We start from the raw sequence: 23,436 nt of genomic DNA on the forward strand, positions 1-23,436 counted from the left end.
AGCGGCCAGCTCTTTGTGAATGGCTGCTGCACAACTGTGAGCTCAGCTAACTGCTTCAAGATGTGGACGGAGGCTGACAGGGAAGAGATCGTCCTGATGGGGACGACCTCTGACCTTTAGCGGTGTCACAGGTTTCTCCCGTTGCTCAGCACCTCATGACAGACGCCTTCATTATGTAGAATTTTGTTGTAATTTGGAAGATAAAAATGGCTTTTTCACTTTTTAGGCACATTTTTTTCGATCCAAATTCATTTACAGTTGACTTAAAGAGACACTGACTTTTTATTTCACTTCATGTTTGACATAAAAATCTAGTACAGTGCAGCACATTTCTTCTTTTCTCTTGCTCACCTTCTCGTGAACGTGATCTTCAGAAATATCCCATAATGTCTGTCAAAAGTTCAGATACATTTCCAGTCTTTTCTGACTCAGTTTCGGGTTTGTTTCAGCCCGTCAGGAGAACTTGAGCCTGGTAAATCCAGCCACAGGCAGCGGTGCCGGGCTCTTCTTCTCCAGCTTCATCCCCTCTAGTTTCTTGGGTTTGGCCAGCCGGCTGTGGTGCAGCAGGCTGAAGAAGTGGAAGCGCTCTCCCATCTTGCCGGGGTTGGTCAGCATGTCGTAGCTGCTGATCAGCTGCTTCCTGGTGGACGGGTCGCTGCAGTTCCTCAGCAGAACCTGCAGGGAACCAGGTGAGTTAAAACCTCCCTTTACTAAGCCACCTCGGTCAGTTTCTACTCACTGACTTTAGTTTATTACTATTCGAGCGACTGGCACATTTTAGAGCTGCACCCTTTCAACTGACTGGGTTTTTTATCCACCGTAAGGCAGGGACAAGTTACAGGTTTACATCTGGATCATTTAATACCAACTCACAAGGCCCTCAGTTCATGTCATGAAGTTTTTTTAAAAGATTCAATAAATTCATTTGACTCTGCAAAATCCTATAGCTGTACTTTTTAAGTTCTGAATTTTTTAAGTTTGGTCGTCAGAGCTAACTTTCTGCATTTAAGTGATTCTCCATGTGTATTCAAAGCCTCAGCAACTGCTTATTTTTCACTGGATTTAAAATGTGTTTCAAAATGTTGAAACTTGTCCTGAACATCTCAGAAATCCTATGGATCGTATAGAAACATGTATTCATTTAAATAGCTGTTGCAGAATGTTTTAGACAGTTCCCGCTTGCTTGTTTATTCATGCAGCTAACGTTAGCGGCCCTATTAGCTTACTAACGTTAGGCTCTGGGTTGCCAGGAGCCAAACCTGGCAACAAAACCACCTTGGTACTGTAGTCTCTGTCGTCAAACTTGCAGCCGTCAGTCTCAAATGTTGGATGCGCTCAGGCTGTGTTGGGCGAGCCCTGCCATCACTTAATTGTCTATGCTCACTGGTAGCTCCCGCTCAGATGGTCTGATGCTGAGCTTTCTCTGGAAAACCTGTCAGACCGTCCATCTCACCTGCATTCTGGAGTCGATGCCCATGTTTTTCAGGAACGTCCTCTGAGTGACGGGTCCCAGACAGGCCACGTCCCCTCCGGCCATCCTCCGCAGGTAGCTGAAGTCCACGTCGGCGGTGAGGTCGGCCGAGCCGGGGGAGGACAAGACGTCATGGAGCTGGTGACCTTTAAAACCCTGACCAAAAAACAAAAAAAACAAAGCCTCAGATGTTTTTATTTTCTCTGTCTCAGTGTAGATCTGAACAGTTCGCTTCAGTTTTTTGAGCCAACAACACAGTCGGATATGCTGTTTTGCTATGAAGCTCCAGAAATGTTTTGTGGACTACGAAACTTCACCTGACTTTTCATCAGTAGGAGAGGAGGAGATGATGACCTAATTTCCATTTTAGCATGAGCTGTTTCTTTAAATGTCACTTACCGAATTTTCCTTGAAACGTTGACAGTTCCACATGTTTGTTTAAACTTTTCGGGATTTTATGATTCCTATTCTCTGATTCTGCATCTGCTCATAATGTACAGATATCTTTAGGTGAGTAGATAATGACTGAATTTCCATTTTTACGTGACCTGTTCCTTTAAATTATTTTGGCAATATTGAGGGAATGAGAACATCAGAGGCAGATGAGGAGCCCATCGACCCTGGTTTCCTCTCTGCCTGCAGCTGACGGGCTGCACTGCTTCCTACATCTGTTTCCTCAAACTACAACTGAAGAGAGGACGGGACGAAATGTCCAGAAATGTCCTCAGTGTCCTCCTTTGAGGTCCAAATTCTCACATTGTTCCTCATAAGACTTACATGTTTATAAAGAGGAAGGAAAAATTTAAAACTGTAACAGTATAATAATTCTAAATAAAAAATCTGTGTCAAACACTGCGCCCTTATATTGCAACCTTCTTAAACACAGGTGTTATGAGCAGATTTGTTGTATTTGGCTGCATTAGACTCTACAGCTGTACCTAATAAAATGTCTGTCTTACTCTGAATGTGTCCATCTTGGTTCCGTCGTGTCCGTAGTCGGCGATCAGCGCCGCACCGCCGTCCTCTACGATCCGCCGGGCCAGCTGCTGAACGATGACTCCGCCCTCTGCACACACCTCCACCTGACTCCGCCTCTCATCTGCCTGACACACACACACACACACACACACACACACACTTTCAATGCTTGGGAGGACCTAATACACTGAGTAGCCACAAACAGACAGTTTTAGATTTAGGGCGGGCGAAAGACAATCGTATTGTATTCCCGAAAAATAATGACATTTATCCAATATTTCATATTCAGATCTGTCCTGTAGCTGCAGTGCATTCTGGTCTATTTCTGCCCTCTGTGTCTCTTCTTTAATGATTTCCCCTACACATGATTGTTAAATGCTCGTGCTAAACAGCATTAAATAAGAGGACATTCAAACAGCTTCTGGAAATATCTAAGATATATACTCGTCATCCAGGAAAATACACCTAAATAAAACCAGAAATGTTCAGTTAATCATCACCAAACGCTGCTTTACTGAACTTTTCTCTTGTTTAAAGTCGCCACATCACTCACTTATGCCTCTTTAAATCTATAAAGCAGCTGAAACAGCCAAGTGTTTCAACTTTAAAGCGCAGACGACCTCAATTAGAAATTAATAGCTCTTTTCTTCTTCCCTACTCTCTAAAGTTTCATAGTTTGATGATACGGAGGCTGAACTCTGATTGGAGAGCAGCTTCTTCATCCAAACAGACTGATGGTGATGATGATGATGATGATGATGATTGTGATAATGATGATGATGTCAGCCTCTGGCAGGATGTTCAAAGTGTCTGAAGTGAGCCAGTAAAGCCAAATCAAACAGGCTGTGAACGTATAGCTGGTAGAAATGTTGGCAATAAAAACCAGATGGAGGCTGTAAAACAAACCTCAGAGTTCATCTGAGGAGTTCATTTCCACAAAACAGTATAGAGCCTCTTCATTTTTAACTTCTAAGTTCAAACTATACAACTCTTATACATGTCCTCAAGTGTCGTTAAAACCTCCTCTGCTTTAAAAAAAGAGTCTCGACATTTGTAGTCTTTTTTTAATCGCAAAAGTACTTTTGTCCTGTTTTCAGGAACATTTGTTTGTATTTCAGTGCGATTATTCTTCATCTGGAGCACAAAAAGAAGTTTGAACCTCTGAATGAGGTGCCATCAAAAGAAACTTCAGAATATAACTTTGTTAAAGTCATCTTTTGTGTTTTTATTTGCAAAAGGTTCATCTGAAGACATGACACTATCCTCATATTTTATGAGTCCTTCAGTTTCAAACTACTGATGGTAAATGAATAAATCACATTAAAATCCTCTACATGTATTTTAGATATCATTCCAAGCAGCTTCCTCCACTGTCGGCTCTTTTATTTTATTGATTATTAACAGTTCTTTGCTCTCAACTTCCCAAACAAACAAACAAACCAATCATGAGCAAACCTCCGGATCCTTTCTCACTAACGCCAGACCAATCTTTGAAATGATCTTTTTTAACCCAAGACATTCATGAATTCTTGAATAAGTTTTGAGTTTTTTTATAATTTTACTCGCTAACTTTGTTGTTTTATCCCACGATGTTTTATAATTCTTCTGTTGTTTTCTTTTGTGTTGTTTTTATCTGCTCTCGATTCTTGATTCCTCTCTCTGAAGCACGTTGTAGCTCTGTTCAGAGCTTTAGTGCTACATAAATAAAGTTTATTATTATTATTATTATTCAATGTGGTTAGTCCACAGACAGAAAATATATCTTTGGTAATCATTTTTTGGGAAAAAAATTGCAAATATTCTTTGATTCCAGCTTCTCCAGCGTAAGAATCTGCTGATTTATTCCGTTTAATGTTGAATTTCTTGAGTTCAAATGTAGCAAAAGATTTGAATGAGCCACTTTCTACTTACCAAATAAATTTAACGTCCTTGTGTCAATTTTGAGAAACACCAGATGTAAAACTGGTGTCTGCTCAGAAAAATGGAAATCTAAACATCAATGATTCTGACAACTAAGTAACTCCACCTGCTGAGTAAGACTGTGTGATACGATCAGAAGCCCTCCACCATGTCCAGGTGAGTCACGTGACCGAGTCGCTCAGGTACTGACCTGTACGAGCGTGGACGAGGACAGAGTGGGAGACGGCGCCACGACAAATCTCAACTGGTCCTGTTTGTCTGGGTCGATGTCCACCACCACCTCCCTCCAGCCTTTCTCTGTCCGCTAAACAAACAATGTAAACACGTGGCTGTGAACAACCGAGAGAGGGTTCTGCTCATCTCTTCTTTTTATAGCTAATCATTTATCACAGGTTTTAAAAATCTAAATGAAGGTCATATATGGGATGAAAAAACTGGGATCCTCTTCGCTGGATGGAAATAAATGATCTCAATAAAGGAACATCTTATCTGGTCTTATCTTAAATCAAACATGAAGGTGATGAATGTTGACACAATCTATATAAAAGGTCATAAAAACCTGCTGTTCGGAAATTCAGCTGAAAGTACAAATGCAGCTACAGTAAAGCCTCTGATCACTCTGCTGATAAGGTTTTCATTGTCATATTTCTTTAGATATTGTCGTTCTGTAAAGGAGTAGACCTTGTCAGCTCACGTTAGCACCACCTGGTGGTAGAATAACATAATTACACTGTGACTGTCTACGGTCTACGGCTACTAGTCTACAACCCAGGCACACTGACATGATTCAACTGAAGAGAGAGAGACAAACTCAAACTAACCTGAAACTTGTGGATCGGCAGAGCGTCAAAGAATTCATGAGCGAGAAAGATGCTGAACCCTGTGAGAAGAAAAAGAAGAAGAAGAAGAGAGAAAGTGATCACCTTATTACTACAACTTTTTAAGCAGGTGATACATGATTACTTCCTCCACCCACGAGTGCTCTTGGTCGGATTGTTATTGTCTGGTGCCTGACATTTGTTATTTCATGCCACAAACATTTTTTTTCCTTTTTAAAGTTCAACTTTCACTTTCATTTGATAATATGAGTAGAAAAAAAGTAGTCCACCAACTGAAGAACCAGCAGAACGCACAGCACTAATTTTCTGGTGATAAAGTATTCCTGGTTCTACTTAGTTGTTCTTGGTTGTACCTGTGGGGACGTCGTCTAAGCGGCGGTACCAGGACACCGGCAGCCCCGCAGCAGTTTCCCCGCTGCAGTAAACCGGTTCATCCTCTGCATCTGCCTCCTGGCTGCGGGTTCCGGTCAGATTCTGGGCCTGAAGACGACTCAGCACCGGACTCACCTCGACCAGGTGGAGAGACACCGAGGCCTCGCCGAGCACCGACCGCAACTGACTGAACACCTGCAGAGAATAAAAACACAGTATGTCAGTTTTCAGATGAATGTGATAATAATGTATTATGTTTAAACACATGTAGCATCAGTAAGGATACAGCAGCGAGGAATTCATTTAGATCTGAAATGTTTTTAGGTTTCACACCTAATTTTGAACCGTCCAGAACATTTTGACAAATAATACATTTGTTTGAACGAAACTAGGTTTGTTCAAATTCTACTAAAAACTGGTGGGAACATAAGTGATTCAAGAACCAGAACTAACTTGGTGGAAAAGAGGAATTTGAGGGCAGGACACCAGGAAGTTACTCCATGCAGTAAACCTCAAACTTCTAATGTATCTGTAAAATTCCCTCTGACTTCTCTGTAACAGACTGTTGATCTGATGATTTTCTGTTCGCTGCTGTAAATAAAGTTCGTACTCTGAGGACCTCGCTGGCCAACGATCCTTTTCCTGGTCCGAGCTCGACCAGCTGCAGCTGTTTGGGTTGACCTGCTCCCATCCACTCACTGAGGATCCACACACCGACCAGCTGAAACAAACAGGAAACATGTTCAAACACTGAAAAACAAACAACATTAGCAAAGATTTTTGTGATCTAACTGAGGAGAAGTGTTCTGATGAGCTAGATGTAAAAATGTATCTGATTTCTTTAACTTTTTTAAGGATTTTCAGGATGCAGTTGGCTGAAACAGACAGAACTGAGGCTGAAACACTTTTATGATTAAAGTTTATTCAGTCGGCAGGAAAACAACCCACTGAGAGTTTCATGTTTGATTAAACATCACAATTAATTCAGTCAATTCTCAATCAAACAATATTAGTTTGACTTTCTTTATATTTTATAAATGTTACATGTTTGGGGAGTTTTTTATTTTTGATGAAGCAAAGAAATAAATCTTGTACTGTGATTGGACAGTTTTAATTAATTGTTTTTCGTGTCGTAACTTTTAATTTTTAGCCTCACCTCTCCGAAAATCTGACTGATTTCTGGTGACGTGATGAAATCTCCTTCAGGTCCCAGCATGTTGTTCTTCACATAATAACCCTGAAGGACAAAACTAATCAGTGTGAATGAAGGATGATGAGCAGCAGCAGAAGGTGTGAAACTATTTCAGGTAAAAACAAATAAAGGAACAGCTCATCTTAAAACAGGAAATGAAAGAGTCATTCATATAAATAAAGGACATGCTGGGAAAACACAGGCTTCTTTAGTTGAATCAGTATTTTAGTCAGAATGCTTATTGGCTGTTATGACCTTTAATGTAAGTAAAGGTTTATTTATACAGCACTTTTCAAAATAAAAGTGACAAAGTGCGTCACAATAAAAGCAATTAATATCAAACAGGCAGTATAGTAATGATGACAGTAGAGACCCTGAATTTTGAAGCACCATAGACAGAGACCAGTTAAGGCAGCAACATATGTCTCAGTGACCAAAGCAATAATGACAGTGGGAAAAAAAGATTCATGCTTTAATCTGTGTTTCAGTATTACTCCAAAATAAAATCAAGGACATAAGGACATAAAATAAACTGGCTGCAGGTCAGAGCGCTGACTTTCTATCTTTTATAAGGACCTGGAGACGACTGACTGATGATTACTTACCGTCACAGGGTTGGTGAGCACCTCTCTCATGTACTCTGCCACTGTAATGGGACCTGTGGCTTTTATTTTGGAGGTCAGGTGTCTCAGCATGGAGGGTTGAGGCTTCTCCTCATCTGTTGAAGGGCTGCAGAAGAGCCTGCTCTGAGCTCCTCGCCATCGCACTGCCAAACACAAACATTAAACACACAGTTTGTATGATAAAATCCTTTTCTGAATAAACTGTACGGTAATTTACAAACACTGATCACTCTAAAAACAAGATTGCACTTTAGGAGTGTCATCTGTCCCTACAGATAGTTTAAAAGTGACTTTTTTACCGTTGTATGGTGTTTATCTTTTAATAATCTTAATTCAATCGTGTTTATATCAAAAGTATTGATCAGATCATCTCTGCACTCACCTGCTGCTGATGGACCGACAGGATGAATGAAGACTCTGCTGATTAGCTGCTGTGTTTTAGCACCAAAACAAGCCCTCATTCTGCCCTATGTAACTACGAGTACAACTATAGTACTTTTAATATTAAGTTTGATATCATTGTATGAGCAAAATACAATTGTTATTCAAATCTAACTTGAGTCACATTGACCAACTGTGCTCAGTTCTCTGACAGGATAGCGGCTAGCAGGTTAGCATTCGCCACGTTAGCTACAAGTACGTCAGCGGTCAAAGACGAACGGAACCGAAGCAAGAAATAACGTTTTAGTTTCGGGTATAAACGATTAAAATATAAATATGTTACATTTGTGTCTGTCGGCCATTTAAAGCAGCTAAAAGCTACAAAGTCCTTGTGCCGGAACGAAATGCTAGCTGACTAAGTGATAAAAATTAGGTACGCCGCAATTAAAGATGCACTTTCCGGCTAACCTTTCAAAATAAAACATTTTTGCTGGCTAAATTAATGTAACACACATCTGAGTCAATCTGAATCTTTGCGTGTATTTCCTTTATTTGTGGGGGAGTTAATCAATGTAGGAAAATAATTGTAGCCTCCAGCTACAAAAGATGCTGGCTCCCCTTTAGTAGCATGTACATGGTAATTTTGAAAGACATTCCAGCAGTTCCTGTGTCACGGTAAACTTCACACTTCGAAGGAATGACAAACTCTCTGAATGGACGAAAGGTGGTTACGTAAAACTCTGGTTAGACAGATTCGTTACACAACATTTTTATACAAAAAATGAAACAATCTGAAAGAAATGTTTCATGTTGATTTTCTATTCAAACTTACATTTTAATTAAAAAAATATATATATATTATTTTTGGTTTTTGAAGTCCGGAAACGCCATCGTGACGTCGCCTTCCACATCCGGGTCACGTCTTCCTCATGCTGCAGCAAGCATGGCAGCGAAAAACAAGCACCGTAAAAAGTCCAAAGCGACCAGAAAAGTGACATTTCAGCCCGCAGAAAACGACATGGAGGCTGAAAACAGCGGCGGGGAGGAAGATGAAGATGTGGCAGCTGATAAAGGAGAAGACAGAGCGGAGAAAGAGGAAGAGTTCAACCTGGAGGAGGTTTTACGGCTCGGAGGAACACAGGTGAGTTTACCAGATAAACCTCACTACAGGCACAGCTTCAGTTAATAAGCGTGGAGGTGTTCGAGGGTTAACAAACATAAACCAACGTATACAGTTTATATGTGATATTAAATACATTTCTATCAAACATGAGGTGACGTCAGTGTAAACTATTAATGTTACTGTAACATTTCTCTAAAGGTTAGACTGGGTTGACTCACCCATATGTGCTCACAATCTGATAATGACAACATAACCATGGATCAATCTACCTGTAATCTAATAAATAATATTAATATATTAGTTTATAAAATGCTAGAAAATGGTGAAAAAATGCCGAGCACAAGTTCCCAGAGCTGAAGGCAAATTTGTATTAATATTAAACAGAGAAGAGGATCATATGACACATTTTAGAGGCTGGACCCAGAGGAGAACTTACTCAAACGATCAGTCGACTAAAGAGTTGTTGTCAATTTTATAATCAGTTCATCATTTCAGCTCTGACTGTAACAATAAAGCAGCACCAAGTTAAAAGAGAACAACTGGAAACATTATGGGACTTGATAATCTGTGTGAATTTCTAAAAGTTTATTTTTGTAGTCCATAAAATGTCACAAATTGACAATGTCCAAGAAGACATCTTGAAGTGACCCGTTTTGTCCGACCAACAGCACAAAACCTACAATTGCAACAGATGCCAAATAATACTGTGTTTGGAACAGAATCAGCCAATTGACAGGAAATAAATTGGCAGCTATTATAATTATTGATTCATTATATTGAATTATATTATTATATTATATACCACTTTAAAGCACTCTAAATGTAATGTAATTTTAATTTATTTAACCTTATTAATCAGGAATATTTCCATTGAGATTCAGAATCTCATTACAAGGATGGCCTGACCAAGACAACATAAAACCTTTCATACAGAAACAAACAACAAACATTTTCACATGAAAGGAACAAGCACCAGACTGAAAACATGCAATAAACTTTTTAAATGATAAAAGCAATCTTAAGTTGCAGCCTGGAAATTTCATCAGTTAATGAACTCACAGTTGGTTAAGTAAAAGAGAAGGTCAAATAAGTGAAATATCAAATAAAAATATGACTTATTTTGTTTGATGAATCAAAGTGTTTGATGTTTTCCTTGTCTTGTGCAACCATTAATAAGTCATTACTGGTGTGTATTACACTTATACTACTACTTATAACAATGGTTTCTTATGTTTTTCTTCTTCTCTTGTCTCTCTGTAGGCTGACTATGTCATGCTAGCCGCTTTGGACGACTCAAATGAGCTCGTGGACGGAGGAAAGAAAGGGACAATAGACGACCTGGAGGAGGGCGAGCTGGAGAAATTCATCACCAAACTGGGCATCCGGTCGTTCAGTGGAGTGCAGATTGTCCCAGACGAGCCTGAGGGCGACACTGCGGACGCCAGCGAGAAGGAAAGTAAAAAGGCCAAAGCCAAGAAAGCTTCAGTGGAGGAACCAGCTTCCAGCTCTCAGCAGAACGTCAACAACAAACAGGAAGTGGAGGACAAACGGAAGGCGAAGAAGATAAAAGACAATCAGGCCAACGCCGTGAAAAAGGCAAAACAGAATGTGAATGTGTTTGAGTTCCAGCAGCGACAGGTGCTGCTGATCAAACCTGGAGGGAAGTGGTTCGACCTAGAATACTCTGCCGAGGGCTCGACGACCACGCAGGATCCCTCACTGGTGTCCCAGTACAAGACGCTCGCCCAGCAGCTGTTTGAGGCCGATGTGGCGCTCTACAAGAGCAAGAAGAACCTGCAGAAAGGAGCCAACTCCAACTGGATGAAGACCGTCGTTTCCTCCGGCGTGCTGGCTGACAGGATGGCGGCCATGACGGTTCTGATCCAGGACGCTCCTGTTCACACGCTGGAGCACATGGAGAACCTGGTGTCCATGGTGAAGAAGAAGGGCAGCCGGCGGATGGGTCTGATGGCTCTGGACACCCTGCGAGAGCTGCTGCTGTCTGACCTGCTGCCGGAGAACAGGAAGCTCCGCCCCTTCGCCCAGCACCCGTTCGACCAACTGGAGGAGAAGGCCAGCGGCAACCGAGACGCCCGCGACCGCCGCCTCGTCCTCTGGTACTTTGAGCACCACCTGAAACACCACGTGGCTGAGTTCGTGGCAGCTCTGGACACGATGGCTCATGACACCGTGGCGGCAACCAAGGCGAAGGCACTGGCCACCGCCCACGAGATGCTGTGCAACCGGCCGGAGCAGGAGAGGGCGCTGCTCATCCAGGTGGTCAACAAGCTGGGAGACCCCAATTACAAGACAGCGGCCAAGGCATCGTACCTGCTGGAGACGCTGCTGCACAAACACCCCAACATGAAGGTGGTGGTGTGCTGCGAGGTGGAGCGGCTCATGTTCCGCCCCAACGTCAGCCCGAAGGCACAGTATTACGCCGTCTGCTTCCTCAGCCAGGTGAAGCTGAGCCACGACGAGGCCGAGCTCGCCTCCAAGCTCCTCACAATCTACTTCACATTCTTTCGCGCCTGCATCAAGAAGAAGGACATTGAATCAAAGATGCTGAGCGTGCTGCTGTCGGGCGTGAACAGGGCGTATCCCTACGCCGGCACCGGAGACGAGAAGGTAAAGGAGCAGCTGGACACGCTGTTCAAAGTGGTTCACCTGGTGAAGTTCAACACAGCTGTGCAGGCGCTCATGCTGCTGTTCCAGGTGATGGACTCTCAGCAGACCATCTCTGACCGATACTACGTGGCTCTGTACAGGTGAGACCACCCTCTGCACTGCATCAGACAGAGCTTAAGATCTTACAATCACAAAATGAATCAGAATCTAATGAAACACAGCAATGTTTCATCATCCACAGTGAAATAAAACTTCATCCTGATAGAGCTGCAGTGGATTGCATTAATCGATTAACAACTGTTAAATTAATTACCAGCTATTTCAATAATCAATTAATCACCTCAGGACTGAGGTGAAGAAGTCATAAAAACTGAAAAAAGAACGTAAGAATGTTCAGCACAGAAAGTCGAGAGTCTGGATCTACATTTATAGTGAAATAATGGATGAAACTATTGTCTTTTCTTCTTCTCCTGTGCAGGAAGTTGCTGGACCCCGGGCTGTTGTCGTCCTGCAGACAGAGCATGTTCCTCAACCTGCTGTACAAATCTCTGAAGGCCGACATCGTGCTGCGGCGGGTCAAAGCCTTCGTGAAGCGTCTGCTGCAGGTCAGCGCCGAGCAGAACGCCAGCTTCGCCTGCGGAGCGCTCTTCCTCGTGTCCGAGGTGATGAAGGCCAAACCCGGCCTCAAGACGCTGCTGCAGGAGGGCGGGGTAAGAAGGCTGCAACAAGGCAGCATCATTAACTCATTAGAACAGTCATTTAAGACGATCCTTCTCTTTCTCACGATATTCCCTGTCTATATCTACCATGAAATATGTCCAATAATAGCTGAATGTCAAATATAATCTTAAATAGAAATTGGGTTTTAAACATTTGAAAAAAGAATTGAGCTGCAAATTGATTATTTCAGTGGTTAATAACTGATTATTTCCTGAATCTTCTGTTTTGAGAAGCTGAGAACCAGAAAACTTTGTATTTTTGTTTAGAAAAATGATTAAAAAGGATCAATCAGTTGGTAAAATGGCTGCCAGTTATTTCTCTGTCGTTCAATTAATGGATTAATCTGCTAATTGTTGCAGCTCTACAAAATATTATAATACAAAAATCTGTGTAAATCCATTTTAAATGGATCAAAATTCTGACCATGAAAAGTTCTATTTTTTGTAATTCTTTACATTTATTACATTTTTTTAGGTAATCTTGGCAGAAGTGAGCTTCCATAAATAAGATTTAATATCAGTGTCTGACAATTTTTAAAATATTTTCTAAAATAATAGCTTTCTTCTAATTGTACTATAAATTGTAATGTACTCAGGACGGGGAAGAGGAAGACTTCAAAGACCTTGCTGAGGAGAATGATGATGAGGATGGTGATGAAGAGGAGCGCTTTGTGGACGCAGACAAAGTGGAGGAAGGAGCGAGTGCAGCGACAGAGGAGGCAAAGCCCACTGCATCATGGGTACATCACAAGAACCTGGAAGGTCTGTGAGCTGCTCTGAAATTTACCATCAGTGTTGTTTTCTTAATTCATTTAGAGATTTGGAAGCTTTGGATTCTGTAGAACAGCAACAGTATGAATTAGTACTTTTTTAAAGTATTCTCTCATTTTAAGGTAAAAGTTGCAGTGTAATTACTGTGACAGACAATCAGACCTCTACATTTTAAACACCAGACACAGCCATGTTCCATGTTGTTCTTTTTGAATATTAAATGTTGTTTTTACTTCCTGTTAACTTCCAGGAGGGAAGAGCATGCAGAACTACGACCCGCTGCACAGAAACCCGTTATTCTGCGGCGCCGACCACACGACTTTATGGGAGCTACAGATGGTGAGAACAGACTAATGTAAAAATGTAAAAAATGTTTAAAATGTAAGGCATTGGATATCATACAGTTTAAAACCTTTATATGAAAGTATTATATATTATAATGTGTATAATAGGTCATATTAATAGGATATGGACGCCCTGAGGGGCAAGTAAAGAATTGTTTATCCTGGTGAGACATTTTCTAAGTCTGCTTTGTTGTGTGAAACAGTGAAAAATATTTCAGGGAACATTTTTTTTTAAACTGTTTCACACATGGGAAAAAACTTATCCTGGAAAGAAATTTAATTGGTCTTTGAAAGATTGTACTTGCATTACTTTGCTATGATTTTATCATTATATCAGTGGCATAAAATGACTGTAGTATTGTTTATCGCAATTGTTTGTGGGACAATACAAAGTTCAACAAAAAGTTGTTGTTGGTAATATTCACAAGAATAGAAAAAACAAATGGTAACATTTCATGAATAGTTTTTTTTTTTTAGTAAAAGTTATAAAAGTTTCTGAACACATCTAAACAGCTTTTTTTAATCTTGAATGTTTCCTGTGTTTCTGTGTCTGCAGCTCTCTGTGCACTTCCATCCTTCAGTGTCGCTGTTTGCAAAAACCATCCTGCAGGTAAAACGTCCTTAAACACTGTGGAGTTGGTTGGAAACATTTCTGCTCCGACAGGAACTCTTTCCTTTTCTTCTGTGGTGGTTTAAACATACTGTTTATTTTCTCTGTAAACATGTTGTTTGTTCATCAGAAGATGTATTTGTTGTTTCCACAGGGAGGGTCGATCCAGTACACAGGTGACCCTCTGCAGGACTTCACCCTCATCAGATTCTTGGACCGATTCGTCTTCAGAAACCCCAAACAGCTGACGGGAAAACGTAAGAAACACAGCCTTTATTTTATTCCTTGATTCTTGCTGTATCTGTGCTAACGTACAAGATATACTAAAATACATTAAAAGAGAAGAAAACAGTGATTTCACATATTCTGAAATCTACAACTCCAGAAACGAAGAAAAAAAATCTGAATTTGTGCTTTGATGTTTGTATTTCTTAGAAAACACAGTCGCTGCAGCGATAAAGAAGTTACCTGTCAACGTTTTACCAGGTGAGATTCAACAAAAGATGTGCTTTTTTTCTTGTTTTGAGGATTTATGCATCAAATATTTCATCATTAAGTGACAAGTCTCCACCATCTCTAGTTTGTTTTGTTTTTTAAATGTGAGTTTCTCATCAGTGACGTGAACATTTTTCTGTCTGTCAGTGAACTGTGAGGAGTTTCTGTCTAAAGAAGAAAGTCAGGTCCCCGTGGATGAAATCTTCTTCCATCGGTGAGTATGAAACTTAGAGGCATCATTTTTATTATTATTATTATTATTATTATTAGTAGTAGTAGTATTGTTAACCAAATTAAGTTTTTATTTCTTAATTTATTTATTTGTCTTCACACACTGAACAACACTAGTTTTTGTGTTTGGTGAGAGTTTTGAGAGAAGAAGAGAAGTCTCTGTGACCACCTGCACTGTGTTTGTTAGTGATATTAATGAATATAATAATAATTTTATTTATGTAGCGCTTTTTCAAAACAAGTTACAAAGCACTTTATATACAGTACAAAAAAAGACAATAAGCAACACTTAATAAAATTTTATTGTAAAATAGATGGAATAATTATTAGAATAATAATTCTGGTTTAGAAGTTTTTACATTGTGTTGTTCTGTCACAGATTCACTCATATTTTGGACAAAACCTGTCTCAAGTCGACAGATTCACAGTTTTGATGCAGTTTGTGATTTTCATTCCCTTGACAGTTTCTTCAAGAAACGGCAGCAGGAGAAGCAGCTCCGCCGGCCGCGACCAGACGGTGACAACGAGAGCGTTGAGGACGTGGACGATGACGAGTTTGAGAAACTACTCGGTAAGTTGAGACACTTGGTGCAGTCAGAGCAGGTTCATTCAAAGGACTGCAGAGGGCGCCAGAAACTCCAGAAATGTGCTTCATGCCAGCTGACTTCAGTTAACACATTTTGGTTTTGCTTCTTCAATCAATCAATCAACCCGTCAGTATCATGATTTTGAATTATTACAGTTGAAGTGACGATTTTTTAAATTTTATATCCTGAAAATAATAAAATTACTTAAAAACTATTTTGGTTTGTTTCAAGTTGAAAATTATGAATGAATAATGTGTGTTTTTCCTTGTGGTTTCTGTTTTAAATCTCTAAAGTTAATTATTTTAATCTACATATAAATCTTTTGTGACAACTTGATCTTTTGTTCTTGTTTTGAACAGATACCTGTGAAGGAGACTCGTACTTCACTGAGATGGCAGACGATAATCTGGACTTTGCCGGGTGAGCAGATCAGCTCTCAGCTTTATTTGTATTTTGTATTAACTGATTGATTTCAGCAACATCTTGACTCAATCGCCACTGTTTTCCCTCCATGTTTCTTCAGTTCTGTGAAGAGTAAAAAAGGAAAGAAAGCTGCAGAGGACTCGGACTCAGACATGGACGACTCGGACATGGATGACCTGGACGACGAAGAGGTGTCTCTGGGCAGTATGGACGAGGAAGACTTTGGAGACGAGCTGGAAGATGAAGGAGGGATGTTCATGGATGCTGATGGAGGCGACGACGAGGATGATGATGAAGGTAAGGAAAATCAATGTTTTACTTTGAGATAATATTTATGTTGATATTCTCGTGGCATCAGTTTCTTGTACGTGCTTTTGTTCATGTTCAGTGTGAATGTGAAGTGATTTTGGCTGTTTCAGTGATTGAACCTGTGATCTTACAGTTAGAAGATGTTTCTGTGACCTGGATCCTAAATTAAATATCTTCCTTTTTAATTAATTTTTTGGTCTTCTTTCAGTTCCAGAGCTGGAGGATGACGACGCTGCATTCGATGGTGAGTAAAAGTTCACATACAAAATGTGACATTAAGGACACAATCGAATATTGTCACAAAAGGGGCCTTTTAATTCATTAATACATTCATGAACTTAATGTGATTCTGTCGTGAAACGACCTGGTCTTAGGTTTAGTTTGATAGTTTCACATGTTCTACATTTTGCATGATTTATTTCTAAATTTCCTTTAAACAGTCTTTTCATTTTGTTCCTTTACTTTGCTGCTCTTGTGTTTTCCTTTTAGTTTTGTGATTGTCTTTAAGCTGTCTGTGGAAAGCACTTCGTGCTCCAAGCCTGAGAAATGCTTTACAAATACATGTATCATTTTTATTTATACACGGTTATAAAGAAAAACTAGAAGGTGGAACATGTGTACATCCGGTTGTGTATGCGCACACACAGGAAACTCACACAAACAATAAAATGTCATCACATTAATATTAACTTAAAAAGAGAGAAATTAGAAAACATTTAAACAGTGCAACCATTAAGAAAATAAGACAATATGTTGTGACAGAAACATCAGTGTACCGAACCTACATTTCCATATGAACATCATATACATAGAAACATATACAAATGTATTTTATTTAAAAATTAACTGAAAAAAAGGAGCTATTCTTGTCAATTGTGAGCCTCAATTGTAAAACATTACTTTAATGAATATATCCGCTCATATGTTCCTTTTACAGAAAATGTTATGGATGAAACTTTCCTGCTTCAAATAATGAAATAAAACATAATTCTCTCTGCAGGTTCAGATGATGAGATGGACGTTCCAGACATAACTCCTCGTACCAAGAAGGGAAACAAACGGAAATCCTCAGAGGAGCTCGACTTCTCTGGATCTATCGGTCAGTCTTACATATTATTAATACTTTGTCTGACCTTCATAGAATTAAATAATCTTTAGTCTGACTGTTGATTCCCTGCTTTGTGAGTAAAGTAAACTGATGACGTTCCAGCTGCTGCATTAGTGATCTTGCAGGTTTTAAAGTTGATGTATTGATCACTGCCCCGTCTCACAGGATCCAAACAGGGGAAGAAGAAAGGAAAGAAAGATGTGGCCATGTTTGCTTCAGCTGATGAGGTGAGAACTTTTTCTCTTTTTACTAAAATAGTTCAGTGGTATAACTAAAAATCTACCCCGAGTCTCTGCACCAGTCTTGTGGAAAAGAAACGCTTATTTTCCATTTCTGCCATTAACTATTAATCTGAGTATTGATTAATCCTGAAAAATGTCAGTCACAACTTCTAATGTTGTCCTGTCATTCCTACAACTCAAACTCAAAGATAATAACTTTGTCACAAAGTCCTTTGCATGGTAAAAAAAAAAAAGTTAATCAGCTAATTGTTTCATATTTACTTGTGTTGATGCAGTTTTTTAAACTTAGACTCATAAAACTCCCATTAATGCCTAATTTCTGCGTTGTGCAGCCAAAACAAGGCTCCTTTATTTCCAGTAAAGTTGAGTTTGATTTGATATTTGTGTTAAATGTATTGTTGTTGTTTTCAGTTTGGCTCCCTGCTGGATGAAAACGCCGGCTCCAAGTTTGACAACATGGGACTGAATGCCATGGCCAACAAGGACAAAGCAGGTAGGAAACACCTGAGCGAACCTTTAACATCCAACACTGAGACTGAAAGGGCTTCATTTTTATTTAATGTCACTTCAATGGTTAGTTTTCTGTATGTCCGAACAGAATGAGACAGAAGTAAGTAAAACCTTTATATACAGAGAAATAAGAAATCACGCAATACGCAAAGAAACAGAATGAAGAAAGTGTTTAAATTAAAATAGCACCTTTCATAGCATTTTTTTTTTTTTATATTAAAAGTTTTACATAAATAAAATCTATTTATTTTGTGGTAGTTTAAACAAAAAATGTAGAATCAGAAGATGTGTCTAAAGTAAATTTGTCATTTTCACCTTTTTATTCCTGTTTAAATGGGCTGAGTAGGTTAAATTTGATTTTGTTAATAGCCAAAGTCATTTTTATAAACAGCGCTGGTTTATATTAGTAGAAATGTCTCCAGTAGAAGTCTGGAGGCTCTGGGTGTCATAGAAGTAAAAGACGAGATGAATCCAGGAGTCAACAGGAAGTTTTTTTTATTCTGTTGGCTGGATACCAGCCAGGTAAAAACTTCTCCATGGAGAGAAAATCAGTCACATTCACAACAGTCAGAGTTACAGTTTTATAAATTAACTCTACTCCTCCCTGGTTCAGTGTTTTTCTGTCCATGTCGACTCACCCAAAATCCAAAACTTTCCCCAGTTCACATCATGGATTTTGTGAAAAAAGAAAACAAAAAAAAAAATCACGTTTGAAACTTCTATTAAATTCATGAGATCATGCTAAATCCTACAGATGTACTCCAAATAATTTTGAAGTTTGGCCCTTGGAGCTCATTTACAACATGTATCTATTTAAATAGTTGTTGCTGATGGTTACAGTCATCAAATTAACAACAGGAAGTCATTTTTTACCAGAACGAAAAATCTGTCATTTTCAAAATTTCCTATCTCCACTGGTTTGCACTTTTTGGCTACTTAACTTTGGTTCTGTGTTAATATTAATGTAGTTCTTTCACTTCCAAAAAAACCAAACACTTTTTGGATTATTTTGACTGTAGATTTCACCAAAAAGCATTATTGTATAAAATTAATCTTAATTCTTTAGCTCAATACACATATACTATTTCACAATTTCAAACCCTGTGCACTAATTTAGGATCATCCAACCGAGCAGGACTCCATGATCTCACTATCACGTTAAACTGCTTAAAACTGAAATAAAGTATAATTGCATTTTTAGCAATCCATTTTGCAGTAATCCACCCAAACCTGATTCATTATCACAGACTTGCGGTCTTGATTTCAATTCTACTAGTTGATGATGTCAGATGTCAGTTCAGAGAAGTCTGACATTGTGAAATAATGTGCATTAAGCTAAGAAATTAAAATGAACATCTACAGTTAGTCAGTTCACAGAACAGGATGACATCACATATATGCAACAAACCATTAACAGCTGTAACTTGCAAATTTCCAGAACCCAATGAAAAACAGGCTCAATGGGCATCATACCGATAGAAAACCTTGACGTCAACACAGTACAAATATCTGCAGATGAAATAAAACCACTGAATGTGACAATACAGCCAGTGAAAAGTGCAAAAAATAGCTAATTACAAAACGTTGAAGAGTGATATAACATCTTTGATTTTTTTTAAGATGAATATCAACGCTTAAGTTTCAAGGAAATTAACATAATCCTTCTTGGGAAAATCTACAATCAAAATAACCCAAAAGTGGGTTATCAGCTCTGAAGCAATATTTAACCAGATCCATGGCACTCATTTTTTTATGCAGGACCAAATAACTTCTAGATTTCACAGAACTACAATAATACTACACAGAACCAAAATATGGTTACAAGAAAGTGAAAACTGGTGGAGATATGAATCTTTGAACATGACAGGTTCAGTAAAAAATGACTTCCTATCATTAATTTGATTACTGTAACCATTCAGCAGCTACTATTTAAATGAATACATGTTGCCAAGTTTCCTTACAGTGTCTTGGATGTTTAGGACAAATTTCAACCCAATCCAGTGAAAAATAAGTGATTGGTGAGGTTCAGAGTTCACATACAAGGAATCACTAAATGCTGAAATTTAGCTCAGAGGGCCAAATTAAAAAAAATCACAACTTTAAAAGTATTTGGAGTACAGCCGTAGGATCTTACAAGGTGCTTTAAATTAAACAGAAGTCAACATTTTTTTATTTATTTTTTTAGAAAATCCATGACATGAACTAACTGAGTTGTTAAAGAATGAGCCTATTTACTTAAAGGTTAACAAGTCCCATAAAAAGACCAGTGTGATATCTTCTTCTGTCCCTCAAAGCTCCACTGTTAAAAAGTCCTTCAACTTTGTCTTTTCATGGTATATGTTGACAATAAGTAATCGTTTGTTGATGATAATCTTTTCTAACACTTCCGGTTTGTCCCTGCAGGTCTGAAGCAGCTGAAGTGGGAGGCTCAGCGTGACGACTGGATGCAAGACCGCGATGTCAAGACGCTGCGCAAGAAGAAGACGATGTTCAAGAAGAAGACATTCGGCCGAGCGAGGGCGGGAGGGAAGTCTTTCGGGAACAAGAAGAGGAAGAAGTAGACCATCTGTGAACTTTAGCTGACTGACAGCTTCAGTCCTGTTTGGCCGACCAGGCTTGATGGTCCCCCTCTCGGACGCCGTAGACGCCCGCCAACTCGTTGGACTGGTAGTAAACTGGGAGGAAACACAGCAGGAACTGGTTTTCAGATCAAGTCAGCTGATGGAAGAGACACAAACTTTTCTGTGGTTAACGGGACAAAATATGATCTGGAGAGGAGCCGGGTTTAGGTTTTTTTTGTAAAATTAAAGACATTTCATGTTTCTGTCAGTACAATTTAATAACAAAGCAGATTTTTCTTTTTCTATTTTAACTCTGTACAGAGTTCATATTCATACTGCTACTGTGTTATATGAAGACAGAATTTAAAGTTATTGATATTTTCTGATGCAGTTTGTTTAATTATGTAGACTGCTGACAAAGTTCTGGTTAATTAAACACGTTCAACATTTCTTTGTCTCTCTATGATAAATTTGTATGACGAACATCTTTGTGCTTTAATTACAAACACAAAGTTACTCAGTTTACCGTCATAGAACAGGAAATAAACCCGAATATATTCACATTTAAGAAGCTAGAATCGGAATTTTGCCTTTAAAACATGTAAAGTAAACTAAACTTAATAGTTAACAGCTAACCAATTAATCATAGCTGTGAGGTTTTCTTTGAAGAACTCATTTGACGCATCATGAGTTCATTACAGAAGGTTGTGGCTTACAATCAGATCCTTTAAGATAACACTGACCTCTGTATTCACTCACAATACAGCTGCCACATGAAACAAATATGGCTCCTTTTCTAAGCAGTTACTGAACAGTAAAACTGCAGGTTTAGTGACTAAACCTGGATGACTGACTGATGTGAAATGAATTATTTCTCGTTTTAAGGCTCATGAAAATTTAACTGGTAACATCTGAAATATTGTCACAAATCAAATGTCAAAAAACACCCTGTAAGCCTAAATTTAGTCAAAAACAAATCCACAGTGAGGATAAATATCTTAATCTGCTCACCTTCTAACACTGATGGAAACCTTCTGTTCATGGTGTTCCTGAAGTCTGCAGGCGGAGGAAACAAAACATGAATTCTTCGAGGGTATAAAGTAACTCAGCACAGGTTTAAGTGTTGTCTGAGGGTTCTTCAGTTCGTATCTGAAAAGTAATTGTCAGTGTTTTACCTCGACTGTTGTTCATCTTGTGAAAAAGACCATACACTCCGAAGACGCCCACCAGCTCCAGAACGATCACTCCCTTCATCAGTTTCTTGGCCAGAGGTGCCAGAGGTCTGGGAGACATCTGAGGAAAGATCGACACAAACAAAACTTTATTTCCACCAACAAAAACAGTCCTCTTATTCATTTTCAGTCAGCTATGACAGCCAACTTACAAAGACATCAACTTGGCTGTGAGAGATAATCACAGTGAACATCTTGTCTACTGTTGGTTTTACCACATTTTGGTCAACACTGAAATATCTCAACGACTATCAGGCATTACAATTTAAGTAAAATGAGCCCTGTGGTTTATTCTGAAGCTTTGAGTCTTCTGATGTCTTTATCCACCGACAAATAAAATCACATAAATCACATTTTTAATGGGGCTCAAATGATAAGTGAATTAACTGATTACTTGATTAACAAAAGATTAAAGGAATTTTAAGGATCACCTAATTGTTTTAATTACTTTTGAAGATGACTTGCTATTAACACTCACTTGTCCCTGCTGCCTTGTTTTGTTTTATATCACTGTAAACTGGATATCTTTGAGTTTTTGACCTGTTGGTCGGCCATGTCAAGATGTCATCTTGACTTAAAAGAAGCTGTGTCTCAATCTTCTTACATTTGATAACAATGAGAAAACGTAGGCCTATTATTACCTAATTTAAATGTAGATATTTCCATTTCTATTAAGTTCTATTGATTTCCAGTTTCAACAGAACTACAGTACTCCTGAAATAATTCACATTGTGCAAGCCTTCAACATTACTTTAGGGATTTTGTTGATTTTATTTTGGCTCTAAGATTATTTCACTGTGATTCTCTGCATGTCATAGCCTCCTACATAGACATAGTCTGTCTCACTGATACAATCTGTTGCTCTGAAATGTCTCCACCATGATTGAACCTATGTAAAACAACTTGGAACTTTGTTTTTAAAAAGGTTAAAAAGTAATGATGCTATGATTACTGTCATTAAAAGTCCCGAAGCTCCTGACAAACTACTAAAAGGAACAGTACTTTACACTTTTATTCAACGGTCGTCCAAATAAATTATTTATCAAATCCACTTTCATGCATTCAGAGAAACAGCGATTTCTAGTGACAGTCGCTTCAATCACGAGGTAACTTGAAAAACAATGAATTAACACAACTTTCATCTATTTCCCATCACAATTTTGAGACATGATGAACAAGAGCTACAAGCTAGTGGCTAATTGGTTAGCAAGCATTTTTAACCTTCCTGAGTCAACAGTAAACCTGAACGGTCACTTGAATCTCTAAAATAACCTTACCTTCAGATTCGTGGTAAAGAAAACGACTAAAAGAGTCTAAAGAATAAATTCAAACACTAAAAGTTGCTAAAATAAGGCCAAATATCCCCTCTGCCCTTGTGTTATACCATCTGTGATGTACCAACAAGGCTGACACACGCTACTTCCGGAGTACGGAGGCTCGTTTGGTACAAAACATCGACAACAGCAGCTGTTTTGCGCTTTCTCATACAGGTGATCTATGCTGCTGTTAAAAACTTGTTATAGCCTCTGCACACTACTGCTACGACTGCTACTACTGCTAATTATAATAATAACATGTATTTATGTGTTTATCAATCGTTCATTGTTTTCAGTGTTATTATTATTTTAATGACCAATAACCCACTCCTGGCTCCTTACTATTACAACTGAAAGATTTTGTTTTACTTGACAGGAAAAGAACATTAACTTATCAAAGCTGAAATAGTGTGAACAGGAAAGACAACACAAACAAAACGAAATAAAACAA

The 23,436-nt window shown here is 38.9% G+C and overlaps 3 protein-coding genes across 3 annotated transcripts; 1 reads left to right on the plus strand and 2 right to left on the minus strand.

Moving 5' to 3' along the window:
- Window positions 1–263: 263 nt before the first annotated feature.
- ndufaf7 (NADH:ubiquinone oxidoreductase complex assembly factor 7) lies at window positions 264–8,237 on the minus strand. Its single transcript, XM_084377027.1, has 10 exons — window positions 7,778–8,237; window positions 7,378–7,538; window positions 6,737–6,817; window positions 6,191–6,301; window positions 5,562–5,775; window positions 5,191–5,249; window positions 4,560–4,673; window positions 2,431–2,574; window positions 1,454–1,627; window positions 264–675 (listed from the first exon to the last, which is right to left on the minus strand). Exons 1-10 carry the CDS (start codon window positions 7,854–7,856, stop codon window positions 454–456), a joined length of 1,359 nt encoding a protein of 452 aa, XP_084233153.1. The 5' UTR covers window positions 7,857–8,237; the 3' UTR covers window positions 264–453.
- A 442-nt stretch (window positions 8,238–8,679) lies between these two features.
- On the plus strand, window positions 8,680–20,887 carry cebpz (CCAAT enhancer binding protein zeta). Its single transcript, XM_084377297.1, has 17 exons — window positions 8,680–8,917; window positions 10,160–11,667; window positions 12,006–12,237; window positions 12,843–13,008; window positions 13,268–13,356; window positions 13,918–13,971; window positions 14,126–14,228; window positions 14,407–14,457; window positions 14,614–14,680; window positions 15,162–15,268; window positions 15,644–15,704; window positions 15,808–16,004; window positions 16,225–16,260; window positions 17,017–17,115; window positions 17,290–17,351; window positions 17,778–17,859; window positions 20,280–20,887. Exons 1-17 carry the CDS (start codon window positions 8,720–8,722, stop codon window positions 20,435–20,437), a joined length of 3,270 nt encoding a protein of 1,089 aa, XP_084233423.1. The 5' UTR covers window positions 8,680–8,719; the 3' UTR covers window positions 20,438–20,887.
- LOC311271558 (protein CEBPZOS-like) lies at window positions 18,355–23,088 on the minus strand. Its single transcript, XM_084377298.1, has 4 exons — window positions 22,947–23,088; window positions 21,613–21,730; window positions 21,449–21,493; window positions 18,355–20,551 (listed from the first exon to the last, which is right to left on the minus strand). Exons 2-4 carry the CDS (start codon window positions 21,728–21,730, stop codon window positions 20,469–20,471), a joined length of 246 nt encoding a protein of 81 aa, XP_084233424.1. The 5' UTR covers window positions 22,947–23,088; the 3' UTR covers window positions 18,355–20,468.
- Window positions 23,089–23,436: the final 348 nt, after the last annotated feature.

Source organism: Pagrus pagrus (assembly GCF_965226575.1).
Source record: "Pagrus pagrus genome assembly, chromosome: 16".
Lineage (NCBI taxonomy): Eukaryota > Metazoa > Chordata > Actinopteri > Spariformes > Sparidae > Pagrus > Pagrus pagrus.

What these genes read in the sequence shown, in the direction of transcription:
- cebpz (XM_084377297.1), top strand. Translation starts at nt 8,720, where the DNA reads ATGGCAGCGAAAAACAAGCACCGTAAAAAGTCCAAAGCGACCAGAAAA. An exon ending in CAAACAGCTGACGGGAAAAC is followed by an intron (nt 14,229 to 14,406) that starts GTAAGAAACACA and finishes TGTATTTCTTAG; the next exon opens with AAAACACAGTCGCTGCAGCG. An exon ending in CGACTTCTCTGGATCTATCG is followed by an intron (nt 17,116 to 17,289) that starts GTCAGTCTTACA and finishes CCCGTCTCACAG; the next exon opens with GATCCAAACAGGGGAAGAAG.
- LOC311271558 (XM_084377298.1), bottom strand. Translation starts at nt 21,730, where the DNA reads ATGTCTCCCAGACCTCTGGCACCTCTGGCCAAGAAACTGATGAAGGGA. An exon ending in CAAGATGAACAACAGTCGAG is followed by an intron (nt 21,494 to 21,612) that starts GTAAAACACTGA and finishes CTCCGCCTGCAG; the next exon opens with ACTTCAGGAACACCATGAAC. An exon ending in GTTTCCATCAGTGTTAGAAG is followed by an intron (nt 20,552 to 21,448) that starts GTGAGCAGATTA and finishes GTTTCCTCCCAG; the next exon opens with TTTACTACCAGTCCAACGAG.
- ndufaf7 (XM_084377027.1), bottom strand. Translation starts at nt 7,856, where the DNA reads ATGAGGGCTTGTTTTGGTGCTAAAACACAGCAGCTAATCAGCAGAGTC. An exon ending in CTTAGACGACGTCCCCACAG is followed by an intron (nt 5,250 to 5,561) that starts GTACAACCAAGA and finishes TTCTTCTCACAG; the next exon opens with GGTTCAGCATCTTTCTCGCT. An exon ending in GCATCGACTCCAGAATGCAG is followed by an intron (nt 676 to 1,453) that starts GTGAGATGGACG and finishes GGTTCCCTGCAG; the next exon opens with GTTCTGCTGAGGAACTGCAG.